The sequence below is a fragment of the Erythrolamprus reginae genome, chromosome 3, assembly GCF_031021105.1.
Source record: "Erythrolamprus reginae isolate rEryReg1 chromosome 3, rEryReg1.hap1, whole genome shotgun sequence".
In the NCBI taxonomy this organism is placed as follows: Eukaryota; Metazoa; Chordata; class Lepidosauria; order Squamata; family Dipsadidae; genus Erythrolamprus; species Erythrolamprus reginae.
Window position 1 is genome coordinate 66,516,171 of NC_091952.1, and position 21,081 is coordinate 66,537,251.

Here is a 21,081-nt window from a genome sequence, read left to right on the forward strand (position 1 = left end):
AAGTAAGGGGAGGTGTGTCCTGCGTCTGTGCTTACCTCTCTGGCCAAATATATAAATTTGTCAATCCTAGAATTTTTAAAAAGTGTGTTATATTTTTCCAATATATTGGAAAACACAATAGGAAAGGGTGGTGAAGTGCTAGCAGAGTTGTTTCCTGTTTATAAGTACAGCTTCATAAAGAGCAGCTATGCAAATATTGAGTCTATTGGATAAAAAGATTCCAGTATTAGTATTAGATCAGCTTAACTGATTGAAATGTGATTTTTATTCTCACAAGTATCTAATGATTTCTTTCTGTTATTGTAAGGCATGACATAGTTGAAGGTTGTTGGTAAAATGTTTTGTTAAAAAGTAGGATATAATAAGACACTTTCTCACTGTCCTAATGTTCATGAAGATATAACATTTGTTAGTTATGGAGTAGAAAGTAATGATGTATCCAAAAGCCCTAAATATTTTCCCTTTCCTCTTACTAATTATAGGAGAAGTAATGCTACTAATTGCATTTGGCAGTTAGTAACATATCTAAATCAACTTCCTGATATTGCTCCCCCACCAAATCTTTGTTTTAAATTTATATAATGAAGTAAACACTAGGCTGATAAGTTATGGAAATATAAAACTAATAAATTATGGAAATATAAAATATAAAACTGATCAATAATCAACAGAAACATTATATACGGCATGCCATATGCTAAACTGGTGTTTCTCAATTATTTTCTGTTAGCGCACCCCCCCAAGAAGAAATAAACATTTCATGTGCCCCCAACTTTCCATCAGGATGATTCCTGGCAATATTCAGCATGTTTTTGCTGGAAAGAAAACCTCAAGTGGCTTATCAGCGTGATTGGGGTATAATGTGTTTAAGTGACGCCTTAATTTATTTGGCATCATGCTGTCCGCTGCCAACATTTTTAGACACAGTGAACATGCTGGTCTTTCCTGTAGTCACAGTGAAGCCAAGCACTATATACACTTCGTCATATTTCCTCGTCTTAGCTTTCAGGAGAAAGCTAAGACAAGCTTTCTCATTATTCCCATCTCTCTCCTCCTTTCCCATTACGCTTGTCTCATTATTCCCATCTCTCTCCTCCTTTCTTTTCATCCCTGTTAAACATGTTTCCATAAACCCTCTTAAGGGTTTATTATCTACACTTCTTGTCTCCTGCTTTGTGCTATTGTTCGGTGCAACCTCCCCCACTCCCTGTGGCAAAAAAAAAAATCATGCTCCCTGGGTCACATGCCCATCTAACATCACTCTGTGCCCCACCCAGGGGGTCCACCCCACTATTTAAGAAGCACCGTGCTAAGCAAATTTATTTAAATAGTGTGTTTCTGCAGTCAAGAATTGACTTCTTTCTTGGCATAGTTATGTCTCCAAATAGAAAATTTGGATTCTATTTCAAATGATTAAAAATTTGCATATCACAGCAAGCCACAATTGCTTAAAATACTTTACAGTACTCAGTTTTTAAATAGATTTTACTAGAAAAATCTAGTATTCTTATCTGAGCTTAATAAAAAGTTATCTCATTTTTTTGTTTTTTGTTTTCTAATTTATTACCTATCATATATGCTCCCATTAAAAAATGATTCTTATTTGTTCCAATTAGATATTTAATTATTATGTAGTTAGTTGAGAGTGTGTCAAGCTTTTTTATTAGAACAAGAATAGTTGTGACTGATCCTGTTGATCATTGATAGGGAACAGATGGAGTAATATATTCTAGTACAGTAATTTTAGTCTTATTGGCTTGTCATAGTTCCAAGAGTTTTGGATGAGTCTGTAGAAAGCATATGAGTCATATGTTCAAAAGAGGATATGTTCTAATTCATTAAACTTTCCTTATAGTCACAATATATAACAAATGTCTAGACTGTAAATATTAGAAAAGTATTTCTGTTGAAAAATATAAGTATGATGTATTTTTGGCAAAAATGGGAAGTGCAGAACACTGCAGAGTGCTTCTGGGGGCTGGGGAGGGCGAAAATGTGACATACGGAGGATTTGGGAGCCAGAAAATGGGCCCATTTTGGGGCTCCCAAACCCTGCGTTGGGTCGTGTTTTTGCCTCTCCGGACCCCAAAAGCACTCTGCATTGCTCCACACGTCCCCGTTTTTGCAAAAGCGCATCTTGCTTTTGAGCTTCCGAACCCTCTGCGCATCCCGTTTTCACCCTCCCCAGTCCCCAAAAGCACTCTTCAGTGCTCTACACATCCTGTTTTTGTTAAAAACAGGCTCGTTGTTGGGTTCCCAAACCCATTTTTGCCCTCCCTGGCCCCCAGAAGCACTCTGCAGGCCACGTTTTTGGTGAAAATGGCCATTTTTGGCAAAAATTGGACTTGCAGAGCACTGCAAAGTTCTTCTGGGGACTGGAGAAGGCGAACACATGACATGCAGAGGCAAAAAACTGATTTTTTTTTCTTGTTTTCCTCCTGTAAATCTAGATTCATGTCTGGGGCATTTTACAGTCCAAAAAATATAGTATTTCAGACTTCCATAATGCTAAGAATAGACATTGTACCTAAACAAAGAAAAATGGCAAAGTCTCTCCACAACTTTCCTAGGGTTTTTAAATACAGTGGTGCCTCGGTTCTTGACCACAATTCGTTCTCGAAGTGTGGTCGAGAACCGATTTGGTTGAGAAGCGAAACAATTTAAGATAAGATAAATTCCCCTCCTCGCTTGTCTCTCCCTCTAGCTTGCCTGCTTCTGTCCCCCTCTCTCTGTCTCTCTCTCTCTGTCTCTCTCTCTCTGTCTCTGTAGCTTCCGGCTTCAGTTCTCTCACTCGCCCGCTTCTGTCCCCGGCTTACTCTCTCTGTGTATGTAGCTTGCCGGCTTCTGTCTTCAGCTCTCTCCAGTGTTCGAGTTCCAAATATTTGTTCGGATTTCAGGGCAAAAGTTTCTTGAATTTCCTGGTCGAATATCGATTTGTTCGAATTGAGAAGCGTTCGAAAACCAAGGTACCACTGTATTTCACAAATCTCAAGTTAGGATATTTGATTCCAGCTTTCAGTTGTATGAATACAAAGTTTCCTTTCATTTTCACAAGAGCAAGTTAGAGTTCCTTTCATTTATCAGATTTAGTGGAATCCAACCCAGGCTTCCTGTTTAGAGCCGTGGTGGCACACAGTGGTTAGAATGAGGTATTGCAGGCTAATTCACTGCTCACTGCAGGAGTTCCCGACTCAAACCTTCCATCCTTCCAACGTCAGTAAAATGAGGACCCAAATTGTTAGTGGCAATATGTTGACTCTGTAACGCTTGGAGAGAGTTGTAAAGCACTAAAGTAAAGTCTAAGTGCTATTGCTGTTAAAGTATATTCTTTATTACTTTCTCACTTCCCACCTTCCTTCACTGGAGTGAAAAATACACATTGAATGATTTTCCAGATTCTGTGAGCAGTTTTTAAGTTGATTTTGCATGCTGTAGGAAAAATTAAAAGTTTGCTTTTATCTTACAAAAACTGAATTTGATTAATTATGGCTTTTTCAATAAGTTACGGCTAAAAATTGTTCTTTAGTACAATATGAATATAATCGTATAGAGAAGGCTAAATGGACACAGTGTTTATTGTAGGATCTCAATTCCAAGCCTTTATTTAGCAAAAAAAAAAATCAATTGCATTAAAATATTACCTTTTTATATTGAAAAAAATTGGTTGCAGGCAATATTCCTATGCATAATAAGCTAAATTAATGTTGTAGAATCTTATAAATTTTCCTCCTTGCTAAAATTCCAAAGTTCCCTATAGACATTTCGTTTTTTAAATACTTTGTAAATCCCTTTTATATAAACATTCTTTATCCCTCACTTAAGGACATAGATATAATAAACTACAGCAAGTTACCTAAACAAGAATGAGAGGAATTCACTCTTTTTCCCCATAGCTTGAAAGGTCAAATTCAACCAGACTGCTATTTCTTTTGTTAGTATTTTGGATTGGGTGCTGTACCATCAAATGTTTTACTGTTACTTTCTTTGGATTTTGTTATCATCCTGTATAACATATATTGTTCTGAAACATTTTGCATGATTATTAAACTACAGAGGCAAAAAAACCTCAGCAGGATATATCACTCGTCCTTGGAAGCTGAATCTGTTAAGATTTGTTGTTTCTTTGATGCACATTGAATAGCAATTCTACTAAGATGTGGCAAGGCTAGAAAGACATCCTCTATGGTTATCTTCTTTTTGTCTGGATTTGTCCATATGGGTATATCAGAAAAAAATTACACAATATAAAACCATATTCACATGATACCGTGAACCACAAAATAGTCAGCCACATTTTAGCCTACTATGTTTATGCTTGTCAGTTTAAATTAGGCTAATTGAGAAAAATGTTAAGTTAATCATGGGTGAGCAGTTCACATCAAGAGAGCCATTGTATGACTTAGAAAATCATTTTTATTTACACATATCTGAAAATGAAATGTACTTTTAAATTTTGTAAAAGAGATTATGTTTTATATATGAAATTTTTTATAAAATTCTCACCAGTATTTTTGACCTTTGTAAATTTATCAGTTCTTATTATCACATTGTTAAACCAATATATTGTACTAAAGTTGGCAGGAATGATACCATATAAAACTGGCTTTCTTACCATTATGCAAACTGGTTGTGGCCAGTTACAGCTTCTGGTTCACTAGCATTTGGTGAACTTTCAATTGGCCAATCTAAAAGCTAGTGAAGATATATGTGTGTGTGTGTATGTAACACATTTTTGTATATTTTATGGACTAGTATATATTTATAAAACATATATAACTCTTAAAATAAAAAACATATACAGTGTTCCCTCGATTTTCGCAGGGGATGCGTTCTGAGACCGCCCGCGAAAGTCGAATTTCTGCGAAGTAGAGATGCAGAAGTAAATACACTATTTTTGGCTATGAACAGTATCACAAGCCATCCCTTAACACTTTAAACCCCTAAACTGCAATTTCTCATTCCCTTAGCAACCATTTAGATTATTACTCACCATGTTTATTTATTAAAGTTTATTAAAAAAATATTTATTAAAGGTGGACGAAAGTTTGGTGATGACGTATGACGTCATCGGGCGGGAAAAACTGGTATAGGGGGAAAAAACGCAAAGTTAATATTTTTGAAAAACCGTGGTATAGCCGTTTCGCGAAGTTCGAACCCGCGAAAATCGAGGGACCACTGTATAATTCTTCAATCGTACAAGCTGAGACAATAGGAGAACCTGTGGCCTAGAAGTTGAAAGCTACTGCCTTATAGGCAGACTTTCCAGTTTCAAATCCCCGTAAGGGTATGGCTAGCTGATGAGAGCTAAATAGCTTGAAATAGATCTATACTAGTCTCCCTTCATTTTCATTATCAGCAAAAATATGTTACACATATAGAATATAGTTTGTCAGCTATAAAGTTAACTTTCTGAGTTAATTTTATAGCCGACAGGCTATATAATTTTATAGCCCTATAATGTTATAGCCCTAGAGGGCCGAGGGGCAAAAAGGAAGCAGTATATTCCCTCCCACATTTGAGTATACCAGGGTGATTCAATAGAAAAAAACCCCCATCCAATAGAAAAAAAACGACATACATACATACATACATACATACATACATACATACATATTTATATTCTAGACTTTGTCTAGAAAACATTTTCTTCCTTGTTTAAGTGAAAAGTTTAGGAATTGTATCATCATCTGGTCAGTGAAATTGCTAGATTATAACATAAGATTGAGGGAAAGGAACAGCTGAGAAAAAACACTGAATAAATGAGGCAGAAATAAAACTGCTGAGATAAAGCACTGAATAAATGAGGCAGAAATCAGTGGTTATGGCCTCTTGAAAGAGAATGAGAGTATTTGGAACTGGGCAAAAAATAATGGAATTGAGAAGATAAATTGGATCCCATGCTCATCGATAACCCATATCATTTTTCCAAGCACTTTTGCTCTTTTTATTGGTAGAAAATGTTGCTAATGATAAATAAACAGATTTAACAGTGATTTATGTTCAAGTTGATGTTTCTCACTAGGCTATACTTTTGGATTGGGCCTTAGATTAATTGACTGATATCAGGTATAATTCAAGAGTGTCCTGAATTATGTGCCAAATAATTCAGGACACTCTTTTGTTCTACAGCTTTTAAGGTTATGCTTCATTTTATCATTTTATGTTGCTCCTAGTTATAAGTGCATTAAAAATAATGCTACTGTTACTACTATTTTCAGAAGTAATTTCAAATGAAGTCAGTATTTTGAAGGAGGTACCGTATATCACTTTACAAGCATAGGCTGATTTTGCTAGAAATTGTCTCTTCCAATTTAAGAAGAGGTAATCCATGAATACATATACTGTACTGTATTTATGTCAGATGATTGTAACGGAATATCCTTAAATGGGAAATTGCTGACAGTGATGTAGAAATTATATGCATCAGTATTCCTACCTAAATAAGAAAATAAGAGTTTGTAGATAACAGTATCAGTTTTGAAAAATCTCCACTATTAATCTTTTGTAGCATAAGTAACCCAAATTTTTGTACCAATGTAAAGGTTAAAAATATTGGAATTCCCGATTGGCCAGAACCTAGTTTTTCAAAAGTTATATATTTTACAGGTTGTCAAAATACCTTTTGCAGTTTTCAAGGTCAGGGGATAATTTGCTATTTTTCTTGGAATTTTTTTTGTTATTGAAAAGTCCTCTGATTATACATGTAAGAAACGACAACCTTTTTAGTTGTCATTCAAGCCAGTGGGATTTGTGAATTCGTTAGTAAATTCTGAATAATAAATAAAATATTGCATGTTTTGTAGAGCTCCTGAAATCATCTTGGGTTTGCCATTTTGTGAAGCAATTGATATGTGGTCACTGGGATGTGTGATAGCTGAGTTGTTTCTTGGCTGGCCTTTGTATCCAGGAGCATCAGAATATGATCAAGTAAGTCTTTGCTTCTATTCAAACTGTACTGCCTTTAAATTACTGTGCTAGCAAATAAATTTCATTGAATACAATAAGATTTGCTTTTGAGTAAATATTAGTTAATATTTGTACATGGGCTAAATGAGAACCTCTCAAGTCATTGGCACTGGACTTTTGCTCTGAGAGCAATTGATTGGGGTTAATCAATAAGTACCAATTCTGCCGAGATTGATGCATATAACTTTGTGCTTAACACATTCTTATTATTTCTGGTTATTTTTAGTATGCAGGCTTTTAAGATAAAATATAATCTTATAATCGTGTAAATATCAGTTCATTTTGTCCTCCCCCATCCTATTTCATGATCTCATGTCATAAGAAAAATAGAAAGAGCTACTAGGCTACTGATTAGCCTTTTGAATTAATGGTGTAAACTCAGTACTGTTAAACTAACAAGTATATTTTCCTGCTGCTGCTTCACTTAAAGAAAGAAAACTAGCACTTACAGGGTTACAGTATTTTCCGCCTGTGGCTATACAGCACAGTTGCCTTCTCCCTTCTCTGCCAAGAAACATTATTGCCAACTATCTCTGTGTGAGCATAACTATATGCAAAGTATGGGTATAACTATATATACATGATTTCATGGAGTCATGTTTGCTCTGGGGCAGAGAAGGTCCTGGAGTTCTCCTTGCTGTGACCAATCCAATTAATTTCTTTCCTCTCAACAGTGCTATATGTTCAAATCAATATTTACACTCCAGAAATTCACTAAAAAGGAAGGCCTTTCCTCATCATAAATTGGTTAGAAAACTAGTCTCCTTTTAACTACACATTCACATGCACAGGTGATCTCAAGTTCTAACCTTTTGTTCAGTGACTGTTCAAAATCTTGGCAGTGCTGATCAAGGTAGCTTACGATGAGTCCTTAGAGTTCTGACCAGTTGTGGTATCCCTGTGATCATTACAATGAATCATAGCCATTCCAATGTTCTTTTCTGGCTTTCCACAAGCTAAGTTAATGGGGGAACTAGTAGGAAATCACCTTTGATCACATTAGGTCCTAATGAGCTGCATGGTTCTCATTTAATTCATTTAAGAATTGCTGTTGCCAAGTAATGTGGTTATTTGCTATTGTGCTTCATGATCATATTGCTTAGCGATAAAGTTCCTGGTCCCAACTGCTGTCATGACTGTTGGACTATCTGTGTCGATTTGCACCTCATTTCTTTTTAGATATAGATGGTGTACATGTAAATATTTTCTGTTATTTATCGGTATTCTAAATTCTATATTTTACTTCCATTGCTATATGTACAAACAGAAAGATATACTTTTCCCTTCCACAGACTTTTTATTGGTAAAATATCTCAAGTGAAGAAGTCTAAAAGTTATAATAAATTGTTATAAAACAGGCCTGTACAACCTGTGGATAGGAAAGGGCCACATTGATACTTTAATAATAATTTTGGCCCACATAGAAATAGCTGATGCAGAATTGTAGCTTGAAGTGCTGATAAGGCCCAAAGGTATTGGAGGATTCCACAGCATATCTTTTGGAGGAGCAAAAAAACCCAACAACGCCTAAGTGGTAGTACATCCCTTCTGGTGATAGCAGTATTTGGCAGCAATGGGCTTATGAAGTTTAAAAAAATATATCTGCTGAACCACACAAGATTTGGTCAGCTGCATGTGGCCTGCTGGTCATATTTTTTGCAGACCTAGTAATAGAAATAATGTCTTAAACAAGTAACTTTCCATAGGAAAAGAATTGTAGTAATATGTGTAAAAGCAAATGCTGAATAATTTGGGTGATTTCCTGATAAAAATGAATGTATTTAATTCTAAAACTCACTGCATTGAAATTCAAAAAGGATAACTACAGATGACTTTCAGATGTTAAAACAACAATGAAGACTAACCTTAATGTGAATATCTTATGTACATGACATCTTGGGGGTGCCGAGGAGGGGTGACTCTGGACCCCCAGCTGGACATCCCCCCAAGGGCTTTGTCTGCGGTGGCTTCCCTCTCTCTCTCAGCACCCCCCCCCCCCCCCGGCTGGCTTGTCTTTCGTTCTGAGCTTGACTTTTGTTCTGAGACCTGGGGTTTTGGTGGGGAGGATCAGAGAAGCAGGGAGCCGCCTTCCTCAGCTTGGGGGTGTCAAGGAGGGGCGACTCCGGACCCCCAGCTGGACATCCCCCCAAGCACTTCGTCGGCGGTGGCTTCCCTCTCTCTCAGCTCCCCTCCTTGCCCACCCAGCTGGCTTGACTTTCCTTCAGAGAGCTAGCAGCTGGGAACGGAGCACGGGTCCTGGCTTCGGGGTTTCTGAGGGGAGGGTCCACCCATGAGGCTCTTTTACATTGCTTTTACATTGATTCCTATGGGAAACATTGTTTCATCTTACGAACTTTTCGCCTTACGAACCTGGTCACGGAACGAATTAAGTTCGTAAGATGAGAAACCACTGTATTTGTGACATTATTGTTTTTGAATTGCTAATTTATTGTAATATGCTTTCGTCAATTATTGCATTTAAGCTTGATTTTATTCTTCCATATACTGCTCCGTATTCCTTTGGGTAGAATAATAATATAGAAATAAAAATACTATTACTATATATTAATATTAATAATTGTTTGTTCAGAAGATCAATATTATTTTTCTGTTCCAGATTCGTTACATTTCACAAACACAAGGACTACCAGCAGAGTATCTTTTGAGTGCGGGAACGAAAACAAGCAGGTTTTTTAACAGAGATCCAAACTTGGGATACCCTTTGTGGAGACTAAAGGTTTTTTCCTTTTAATGTCTTGTTTTTTATTAGTACCACTTACTTTTAAGACATATCTTAGCTAATTTTTTGGTTTTCATTGTTTAATTTCTATTTTTAAAATAGTATTTAAGTTAAATCAATTAAAAACAATAAATATAAACTTGTAAGTAAATTATTAGCAAGTGATATTGCATGCAGTAGCATTTTGTCCAAGGAAACATCAGCATCTGAACATCAAGAGTAGAATATTAATTTGGAATGGAATTGAACTGCAAACCTATTAAGTAAAGGAGGCCTATATAGTGATTGACTGCATATATAATATACCAAAATGTGATTTGATTTTGACTTCAGATTATGTATAAACCTATCCTTATAGGATAGTGGATTAGTCATGAATGTGAGCTGCTGTAGTTTGTCTAAGAAATTATGTGACTATAAATATGCCATTAGCTATAAAGTGTCATCTCCAAAACTGGATACTAAAACCAGGAAACCATTGGTGGAAATTGATGAGTGATAACAGAGGCTGGGGGCGGGGGGAGGAATAAAATAAGCCACAGTGAGATTATTTTAACTGTCTCTAATAAAATGCTTTTGTCCAGTAAAGCAAGACTTATAAATAAAAATATTTTAATTACTATTGTGAATACTTGATGAAAAAGGATATTCTCCATAGTGATGACACCGTTTCTTCAACCAATGAGGACTGACAAATCATCCTCCATCAAAAAGGTAGAATTGAGGCAGGAGGATGAAGACATCAATTTGTCAGATTCAGTCCTCATTGGCTGAAGGAAAGGTGTCATGGATTTCTTGGAGGTTAGCTCCACCCTACTAGAAGAGGCCTATCAGATAAGACCAATGCCCCTTCTGAATTGGACCTTGTTTTTTGAAATTTACAACAGATAATGTCCGTAGAAAACATGTTTGTATCATGAAAAAAAAATCAGTAAAATAGTTTCTGTAAGATTTAAGGCAATCTAAATTGATTTTGAAAAACATTGTAAAGTTCAAATGTCTTTGGCCATTTTCCATAAGCACACAATGTATTTGCTACTTGTTTCTGCCCTGATTATAAAGCTGTTTTCCTGATTTAAAACACTGTTTAAATCTAACCTCTTCAGAAAATCTCTGGAACCTGCAGTATTGCAGGCTGACCTACTTCTGCTTTTAGTGTACTCAAATATTAAAGATATAATTTTTTTGTAACTTTCATTTTATTTGACAGACACCAGAAGAACATGAGTTGGAGACAGGAATAAAATCAAAGGAAGCTCGGAAATATATTTTTAACTGTTTGGACGACATGGCACAAGTAAGATGCCAATAAAAAATAATAATGCCTTTGAAAAGTACAGGTATTATAATCCTGAGAAGTAACTAATTTGCAGTTGTTTTACATAGAAACTAATTGTGTTCCCTTTCTATTATTCCCCATGGGGCTATACAACTGGTCTCCCTAATATACCCGAGGATAAATTTTAGTAATTTAGCAATTATAAGTAAATTATTTTAGGAAAATCACTTAACATCTGTAGACTTGTCTTGAACATACATTTTAAATGAAAGGGCAATATTTCTTTAAGTTAAACATTTGTAGGAAAGAAACCAAGAGAAAATGGTAGTAAACTAGAGCAGTGATTTTCAACCTTTTTTGAGCCGCGGCACATTTTTTTACATTTACAAAACCATGGGGCACATTGGGGGGGGGGGGGGGCGGCTAAAAAAAGTTTGGACAAAAAAATTATTTCTTCCTCCCTTTCGCTCTATTTCTCTCTCCCTCCCTCTTTCTCTCCCTTCCTCTTGTCTCTCTCTCTCTCCATCCCTCTTTCTCTCTTCCTTCCTCTTTTTTGCTCTCTTTCTCTCTCCCTCCTTAGCTCCCTCTCTTTCTCTCTCTTTCTTTCTTTCTCTCTCTTGCTCTCTTGTTCTCTCTCTCTTGCTCTCTCTCTCTTTCTTTCTTTCTCTCTCTTGTTCTCTTTTTCTTTCTTTCTTTCTTTCTCTCTCTCTTGTTTTCTTTCTCTCTCTCTCTCTCTCTTTCTTTCTTTCTTTCTCTCTCTGAGCTTCACGGCACACCTGACCATGTCTCACGGCACACTAGTGTGCCCCGGCACACTGGTTGAAAAACACTGAACTAGAGCTACATTCCTCAAGAACTTAAAAGAGTTATGTATTCTTTATTTTCCTGGTATAAAGTATATAAGTTGAAGAAAAATCTAAACAATCTAAAAAACTTTTCCACAAGGTAAATATGTCTACAGACTTGGAGGGAACAGATATGTTGGCAGAGAAGGCTGACCGAAGAGAATATATAGATTTGTTGAAGAAAATGTTGACAATTGATGCAGATAAGAGAATTACTCCGCTGAAGACCTTGAACCATCCATTTGTGACTATGAATCATCTTCTGGATTTTCCACATAGCAATCAGTAAGTTTGTGGCCCAGATAAGTGATGCTATTAAGTCATTCAGATTTGTAACCTGCTTCTTCATGTTTTTGGACAAGTAATAAATAATAATTATATAATAATTTCAGAAAATATTTAAATTAAATAAAAAAGTAGATTCACTAAAATAAATTTCTAAACAATAGTTTTACTATGATGTTGTTCAAAGACATCTGGAAATTTTGTTATAATAGGATATTCCTTTTTAAATCTTGGTTTTCCACTGCCATCTATTGATTTCTCATAGACAGTTAAGGTTTTGCTAATACAAAAGAGAAAAACCTGGTAGCAATATATAATTTGCTAGAAATATTTTGCTGTATGAGTTTATTTTGGAATAGGGAATATTTGGTTTTGATTGTACTGTGAAATTTTGATGAAGAAGAATAGCAGTTATAGTTTCTTAGGCAAGTATAAAATTAGATTTCAGAAAGAGCCCAAGCAACTTAAAAGGTTTTGATGACTATTAATTTGCAGGCATTTTATTTTTAATAATCAGGCATAGTCTGTATGGTGCTAACTAAATCACTTAATATTCTCTTTTAGTGTGAAATCCTGTTTTCAGAATATGGAAATTTGTAAACGAAGAGTTAATATGTATGACACCGTTAATCAAATAAAAAGCCCATTCACGACACATGTTGCACCAAATACAAGCACAAACCTCACTATGAGTTTCAACAACCCGCTGAGTACTGTGCATCATCAGGTAAATCAGTTCCTTTTTGTTTCTTTTGATGAACAAAATCAAAACAAAACTTTTTATCATATCCTGGAATGATTCTTCCTAGTAATTGACTTGTTTTTAGTACATTAGCTTCAGTGAATTTCATTCGTAATTAGCCCAGTATTTGATAGATATCTTCAGACTGGTGCTTTTGTCCTTGTGCTAGGGCGAACAGCCTAGCACAGGGACAAAAGCACCAGCATGCAGATGATGAGTGAGACCTCGTTGAAACGTCGCCAGAAATCTTTGAAACTTACATGGGAAGAAACCTGAATATGCCAATACTTTCATACCTGTACCCGTGAAAATCTACGAAAACACACACCACATGTTTTTGCTGAATTTTTTAAAATTAAGGGAGACTAGGATAGCACTATTTCGGCCTTGTTCTGGCCTGTTCAGCTAGCCATACCCTTACTGGGATTTGATCCTGTAGCACAGAGGTCCCCAACCGCCGGTCCGCGGACCGGCACCGGGCCGTTGGGGGTTTTCAGCCGGTCCGCGGCGCCAGGGCCCCCTCGGCCTTTCCGCACCACCAGCGGCGCTCCCCCCGCCAGCCAGCCAAGCCCCGCGCCCGCCGGAACCGGCTCCTCGCTCTCCCCCCGCCGCCCGCCGCGTTTGCAGGAGGTGGGGAGGGTCGGGCGGCCCGCCAAGGCCAGGAGGGACGCCGCTGCCCCCCCCTTCCCTCTCTCCGCCCGCCGCTGCGCCTCCTTGACGCCGAGAGGAAATGCCGGCAAAGGCTTTTCTCAGCGGAGGTCTTCAATGTCGGGGGCGCACGGGCGGTTGCACGCGCTCCCTATCTCCCTGCTAGCCCACTCGGAGTATTCAAAATAAGAAAAACCTTTGCCGGCGAAGGCTTTTCTTATTTTGAATATTCTGAGTGGGCTAGCAGGGAGATAGGGAGCGCGTGCAACCGCCTGTGCGCCCCCGACATTGAATATCACCTTCGCCGGCCCCACCTCTCCTGCAAACCCCCTTGCTGAGAGCCCGGGGCGAAAGTGCTCTCGCAAAGGTGAGGCGGGCAGGGCGTGCGCGCGTCACCGCTGAGAAGAACGGAGAACGAGAGTGAGTGAGAGCAACAGACAGCAAGATAGAGAGAAAGTGAGAAAGAGAGAGTGAGAGAAAGGGGGGGGAGAAAGAGATAGCAAGAGAGAGAACAAGAGAGAGAAAGAGCGTGAGAAAGAAAACAAGAAAGAGTGAGAGAGAGAGAAAGCAAAAGAGACAGAAAGAAAACAAGAGAGAGAAAGTGAGAAGGAGAGAGAGAAAGAGAGGGAGAGGGAGAAAGAGAGAGGGAGAGGGGGGAGAGATAGCAAGAGAGGGAGAGAGAGAAAGAGAGAGGGAAAGGGGGGAGAGAGAGAAAGAGAGAGGGAAAGGGGAGAGAGGGGGGAGAGAAAGAGAGAGGGAGAGAGAGGAGATAAAGGAAGAGGAGAGAGAGAAAGGAAGAGAAAGAAAGAAAGAGGGATAGAAAGAGAGAGAGTGAGAGATGCTCAGTGAGCCTTTCTTTGAAGTTGTCTTTCTTTCTTTCTTTCTTTCTTTCTCTTTCTTGCTTTCTTTCTTGCTCTTTTTCTTTCTCTCTTTTACCTTCCCTTCCTCCATTTCTTCTTTTCTTTCTCCTTCCTACCTTCTTCCCTTACTCTCCCCTTTCATAAGTTTCCTTGCTTCCTTCCTCTGTTCCTGTCCCTTCCCCCCTTCTTTCTTTCTTTCCTTCCTTCCTTTCCTCCCTCCATTTCTTGCTTTCCTTTTCCTTCCTCCCTTCTTTCCTCCCTCATTCCCTTCTTTCACTCCTTCCTCTCTTACTCTCCCCTTTCACACCTTTCCTTGCTTCCTTTGCACCCTTCTTCTGTTCCTGTCCCTTCCCTCTTTCCTTCCTTCCTTCCCACCCTCCGTCCATTCATTCACCCATTCCTCTCTTGATCGCCCCTTTTACGGCGCCGCTGACAGCTAGCTCCCCCCCCCCCCACCGGGCCATGGAAAACTGGTCTAGCTTAAAGCCGGTCCCTGGTGCAAAAAAGGTTGGGGACCTCTGCTGTAGCATATACATATATACAGTTATACCTCTACTTAAGAACGCCTCTACTTAAGAACTTTTCTAGATAAGAACCGAGTATTCAAGATTTAGTTGCCTCTTCTCAAAAACCATTTTCTACTTAAGAACCTGAGCCCGGAAAAATTTCCCAGGAAATTTTGAGCGCTGCACGAAGGCCCGGCCAGTTTCCTGCCATTCCCCCTTTAATCCCGGCCATTTGGCTGCTAGTGGAGCCTTTCGGTGGCGCTTAAGGAGGCTTTGGCAGCCCAGAGCGAATGGAGGGGAGGTACATGCTTCTACTTAAGAAGGTTTCTACTTAAGAACCTGGTCACAGAATGAATTAAGTTCTTAAGTAGAGGTATCACTGTATATATGTGTGTGTGTATATATATATATATACCGTATATACTCGAGTATAAGCCGACCCGAGTATAAGCCGAGGCACCAGTTTTACCACAAAAAAAAACCCTGGGAAAACTTATTGACCCGAGTATAAGCCGAGGTTAGAAAATGCAGTGGCTACTGGTAACTTATAAAAATGGAAACCAATAAAATTACATTAATTGAGAAATCAGTAGATTAAATGTTTTAGAATATTTATTTTAAAGAAAACGAGTAAACTAGCTCTGTAAATTTAAAAGAGGGTAAACAAAAGCAATCTGGTAATAACAATAAATAAAAAGTAAAAAAAGTAGCTCACTTAGCAACCAAGCTAAAAGCTATTTCTAAACCTAACCCAGGGCTCTTTAAACTTGACAGTTTTTAAGACTAGTGGACTTCAACTCCCAGAATTCCTGCCCCAGCCAGGCTACTTCAGGAGTAGGAGTTGAAGTCCGCAAGTCTTAATCTTTTCAGGTTTGAAGACTCTTGCATTTTTAACTCTAACCCAGGGATCTTTAAACTTGACAAGTTTTTAGAAGCCTGGAGAGAGTTCATGCCGCCGCCCCCTGCCCCCCCCTTTAGCTTGCTGGCTGGCTCGCTGGCTAGATCTCCCTCCCACCCTGATCCTCCCTCCTCCTCCGTCTCCCTTTATTGCCCCATGTGTTGTTCGGGGGAAGCAGATTTGCTAAATAGATTCACTTGGGACAGCAGCAGGGAAAGTAGGAGGAGAGCCAGAATAGCCCACAGCCCTGGGGGAGGAGGAGGAAAGAGGCTGTCCTCCTCCTCCTTCTTTCCCTGCTACCGCGCCAAGTGGATATCTTTAGCAAATCTGCTTCTCTCTCCGGCTGGGGGCTTCTAAAGCCTGGAGAGAGTTCATGCTGTCCCCTCCCCCCTTAGCTTGCTGGCTGGCTCGCTGGTTGGATCTCCCTCCCACCCCTGATCCTCCCTCCTCCGTCTCCCTTTATTGCCCCATGTGTTGTTCTGGGAAGCAGATTTGCTAAAGAGATCCACTTGGGACGGCAGCTGCGAAGGAAACGGAGGAAGAGGAAAGAAAAAAGAAGCCTCGCCTCTTTCCTTTCCTCCTTTTCCTCCACGACCGCAACTGACAGGAGAAAACAAAAGAGGAGAAGAGGAAGCAGCCCACAGCATATTTATTTATCGGTATTTAAAGAAAGAAAGCAAGTGAGGAAGTAAGAGAGACGAGCTGCAGTGCCCCGCCCCACCGCCATTTCTATCAATTTCTCACCCGGCTCCAGTTCTTCAGGCAGCTCCGTTTTTGAAGCAATGCCTGCCGGGCTCCAGCGGGGCGCCCTCTTGTGGTGACTCCTCAGTGACCCGAGTATAAGCTGAGGTCGGGTTTTTCAGCCCATTTTTTGGTCTGAAAAACTCGGCTTATACTCGAGTATATACGGTATGTTTTTTTCTGTTGGATCACCCTGGTATATTGAAGGAACGTCACAGCTCCTTTTTGCCTCTAGGCCCAACCCAGGGCCATTTCAAGGCAGTTAATTTATTCCTAGCCAACAAACTCCCTTAATTTTAAATATTAAGCAAAAATATGTGATATATATATATATATGTGTGTGTGTGTGTGTGTGTGTGTGTGTATGTATGTATGTATGTATGTGTATATATATGTTAAATATTAGTTTTTGTTCTAATGATAGATTATCTTGTTTTTCAGGCTAGTGTTTTGGCTTCCAATTCTACAGCTGCAGCTACTCTTTCTCTAGCAAATTCAGATGTTTCACTCTTGAATTATCAGTCTGCTCTCTATCCATCCTCTGCAGCACCAGTTGCTGGTGTGGCACAACAGAGTGTTTCCTTACAACCTGGAACAACTCAAATTTGCACTCAAACAGACCCATTTCAACAAACATTCATTGTATGTCCTCCTGCCTTTCCAAGTAAGTGTGTTTTTATCCTGACATACTATTTCTGAATATCCATGACACCATCATTTAAAAAGACAGAAAAAAGTGCTCTTTTATACATTAAAATCTACATTTTCTTACCTTCTGCAATAAAAACAAATTCTGTGAAAGAAATACCCAGGCAACCCAAGTTGATTTTGGGGCTTCTAGGACTAAATTGGATTTTGTAGTAGAAAGTAGTATCTTAAGTATGGTATGGTAGGTGTGATACACATTTCATAATAGAAGGAAGCAGCATGTTTCACTTAATGGTTAGTTAAAAAAAACATTTTCTTGACTGCTACATAACTGTCTTGCAAACAGTTATCTCCAACTTTTTTGATCCTTTTTTGATACCTTGACAACATAGTATCAGTTGTCATAGATTACTAGCTCCTGGGGTGGTTGAACCTTTTTCAGAACTGATAATTATGACCATAACCTGCATCTTTCTTATGCATCATCTCTAAAAACTAAGCTCTGAAATATATTTGGGTAGTTATTTATGATCTTAATTTCATCCAGCTGGTCTTCAGGCAACCACAAAGCATTCTGGGTTCCCTGTAAGGATGGACAATGCTGTTCCAATTGTGCCACAAGCACCAGCAGCTCAGCCCCTGCAGATCCAGTCCGGAGTTCTCACACAGGTAAAAGTGGGGATGGGGGTGAGTAAAACAAGGTGTTATGTATATGTTTGGATAATATATGTGGCATATTTTCAACTGAAATTGATAACCAGAAATTCCTAAGCCGCTTAAAAATCATTAGTGGTACATTAAGGAAAATATAATAATTTTTTTTCTTCATCTAATGATTTCTTTGCTTTAAAGGTTTGGCCTTTGCAAATGGACTTTATTGTCCAAGACCAAAGTTTTAGGCAACTTTCATTTACAGGATCTACCATTGTGCCTAAAACAGAATATATTAGCAGCTGTTAATCTGGAAAAAGATACACTTTAATTGGCTTTAATTGCTTGCCCTAAAATTACAATTAATTACAATTAAGTTTAGTAGAAAGCAGAAAAAGATGTCTGTCACTATTGGTTCAATTAAATTACTCTTTCCCATCAACTTTCCCATTCACTTTAGGAATGCTGTTTGCATTTTCTCATGCTGAGAAAATGACAGGTTACACATAATACCAAAGTTTTAGACTTACTTCTTTGATAATATTAGTTTTCTGTTCTGCTATAAAAACAAAGGAGTCTCTGCTCTCAGAAACCCTTTTTAGGGTGTGTGTGTTATATGTTCATGGTTAAAATGGGATGTTCTGGAACAGAAAATTTTGAAATAAGTTAAATAAATTACTTTTTTAATTGTATTATCTTTGCAATGCAGCTTCAGTTACATTATTGTAAACTCCATTTAGGTCAGGCATGAATAACTTAAAGACAGCAATTTACCCTTTTTTATTTGCATTGCAGAAGGCATTTGGAAGCACTTTGGTTAGCATAATGCATATCCAGTATTCAATTCAATGTGAATACAACAAAAATTTTCTTTTTTTCTAGGTTTTAAGATTTTTGTGGTGAAATATAACACAATTATAACTATTTTTAAGAGGAAATTAATAGGAATTTTTATATCAGAACACAAAATGCTGGTTTAGCAACTGAATGCTTTCGGTATGCCATTTTAGGAATTATTTCTTTTTCCAAGCCTTCTCTGCACTTATCCCCTTTTGTGTTTTAAGTGCGCTAAACGCAAAAGGCTTGTTCATGGATATGAAGGAATACCTGTTATCATTATATACAAGTCAGAAGAAAAGCATATTAATTTTCAGTGGATACGTATTATTTTTGCAAATCACTCAAAAGCCCCCTTAGTTTCCTTGGGGGAAGCCTTTCTGGCCCTGTTACCTTAGTACTTTTGTTTCACTCACTGCCTAATCTACATTTCAGGGAAGCTGTACACCACTAATGGTAGCAACTCTTCATCCTCAAGTAGCCACCATCACGCCGCAGTATGCGGTACCCTTTACTCTGAACTGCGCAGCCGGCCGGCCAGCGCTAGTAGAACAGACGGCTGCAGTACTGGTAATTGCCTCCCTTGATTGTGTTCACTAACGGAGTTTTTGTTTTAACTTAGACTTGCAGAGGGCATGGAAGCATGTGCCATCTTGTGGCTGTGTTCTTGCTACATCTTAATGTCTTGTTGTTTTTCCTCCCCAACATTGCTGAAGCACTGTCTGACTCTGATGTTTAGTGTTGCTCTGTAAAGAATCCAGAATCATTGACTGTTGCTCTTTGCTAGCTAGATTGCTGATCAAGCTCTTCTCCTAGTTTGGAAAGAGCAGTAACGTACTTCTTCTTTTCTGTACTTTTTACCTTTTTTTATTTTGCTGATTGTAATGGTCCTTAGATTGAGTCAGCCATTAATACCTGGGTAGCCATATCTTGACAAATTTAGGGTGGGTTTTTTTTTTCTTTGCATGTAAAGATGTGTTAAGCACAGGAAATCTCTTATATCATTAAATCCTTTATTGATTTATGGCTTTAACAACCCAGATTTATTTACTTACACAAAACAGCACCAACCCAAATCTCTCTGGCCTGTCATTATCCTGACCAGTATGCACCATCCTTAAATTGATGCTGCAACCTACCCGTGCTTTTAGTTCCTTTTACATGTCTTGGTTGAGATTAAAGGTGAGCTCTTCCCATCTAAGCTATATCTTAGAGTAGTTCTTTAATTCTCTAGGGTGGTTTTTAAAAAGCAGTGTGCAGACTTCTCAAATTTTTCTTTCTCATTCTGGATTTCTCTGATTGGAATTCATGCTTTGTAAATCCCACAAAACAACCAATTAGAAACTCCAGATCAGTGAATAACATGGAAACATTGCCGTGCCCTTGAAATGGTGGTGTCCTCACGTGTCTTGCCAAGTACACTTCTATTTGTTGCATACTCATTGTTTTTTACGTTACTTTAAAGTGATAATTCACGAACATCTTTCTCTTCCAATGGAGAGAAAAGGGGCATTGTTGGCTTTAGTCAGAACAAGTCTCACCAATATGAGTAAGTCTTTCTGACATTGCTACTGTTGCCCAAGGAATGCAACATGTTAGGCAGGATAGATTTTTTTTTTTAAAAAAATGTAACTGCATGTGATGAAAAGATCACTAGAAATTCCATAGTTCTCTATTATGACTTCTATTATTTAATTCTAGATAAATTTCATAACTGAAAACCATGGAGTATATGTAATAGAAAAATCTTTGATTATTTACTATCAGAAGACTATTTTTGATTTTTCAACCAGTAGGCTAAACTGTCCTTTGGGCTTGCTGCTAGGAGACTGAGACCAGAATACTATATATTCCGCCCTCAAAAATTCATTGGAATGGAAAATTCAAATCTGAAACTACCCGTTTCCCCAAAATAAGATATCCCCTGATAATGAGCCCAAGCACTTATTTCAGGGTTCAGAAAAATATAAGACAGGGTCTTATTTTGGGGGAAACATGGTGGTATAAATTAATACAGATTAAAACCTCTTATCTCACAGGAAAGGAAAAACAACCATGAAAGACACAGGCCATTTGGTCTTCTTTTCTATTTGTGTCCCCTCTATCTTTTGTGATTTCTCAAGACATAGCCTTTATGTTTTCAAACAATTTGCAGCTTTAAGGATTAAAAACTGGATTTTAATAAATTCCTAGATGACATATGTGGAATTAGAATCTGCAAAGCATTCAGAACTGAAACATTTTAAGCTTGAAACGGTTGTTTGGGGTTCAAATGAAATGCATCAACCTTAGTAAAAATGCTCCAACTTTGTTTCGACCAGTCTTGAATCATTTTTTTAGTTTGGAACTGAGCTGTTTTGAACTCAAATACTGTACTTATGGAATGGTCAGAACAGTGTGGGAACACTGAAAAGTGGAAGCATTAAGTTTGAGCT

General features: G+C 38.2%; 1 protein-coding gene across 4 annotated transcripts in view; it reads left to right on the forward strand.

Annotated features, from left to right (window-relative positions):
- HIPK1 (homeodomain interacting protein kinase 1) overlaps positions 1–21,081 on the forward strand; it is a 49,405-nt gene that overhangs the window by 13,269 nt on the left and 15,055 nt on the right. For 3 of the 4 annotated variants that reach the window (XM_070745661.1, XM_070745660.1, XM_070745662.1), the window contains exons 3-10: positions 6,804–6,927; positions 9,584–9,703; positions 10,917–11,003; positions 11,931–12,115; positions 12,680–12,842; positions 16,952–17,174; positions 17,706–17,827; positions 19,082–19,216. In XM_070745661.1, coding sequence (XP_070601762.1) covers positions 6,804–6,927; positions 9,584–9,703; positions 10,917–11,003; positions 11,931–12,115; positions 12,680–12,842; positions 16,952–17,174; positions 17,706–17,827; positions 19,082–19,216 — 1,159 coding nt within the window. The remainder of the gene's footprint in view (positions 1–6,803; positions 6,928–9,583; positions 9,704–10,916; positions 11,004–11,930; positions 12,116–12,679; positions 12,843–16,951; positions 17,175–17,705; positions 17,828–19,081; positions 19,217–21,081) is intronic. The other variant, XM_070745664.1, reaches the window with a different exon arrangement.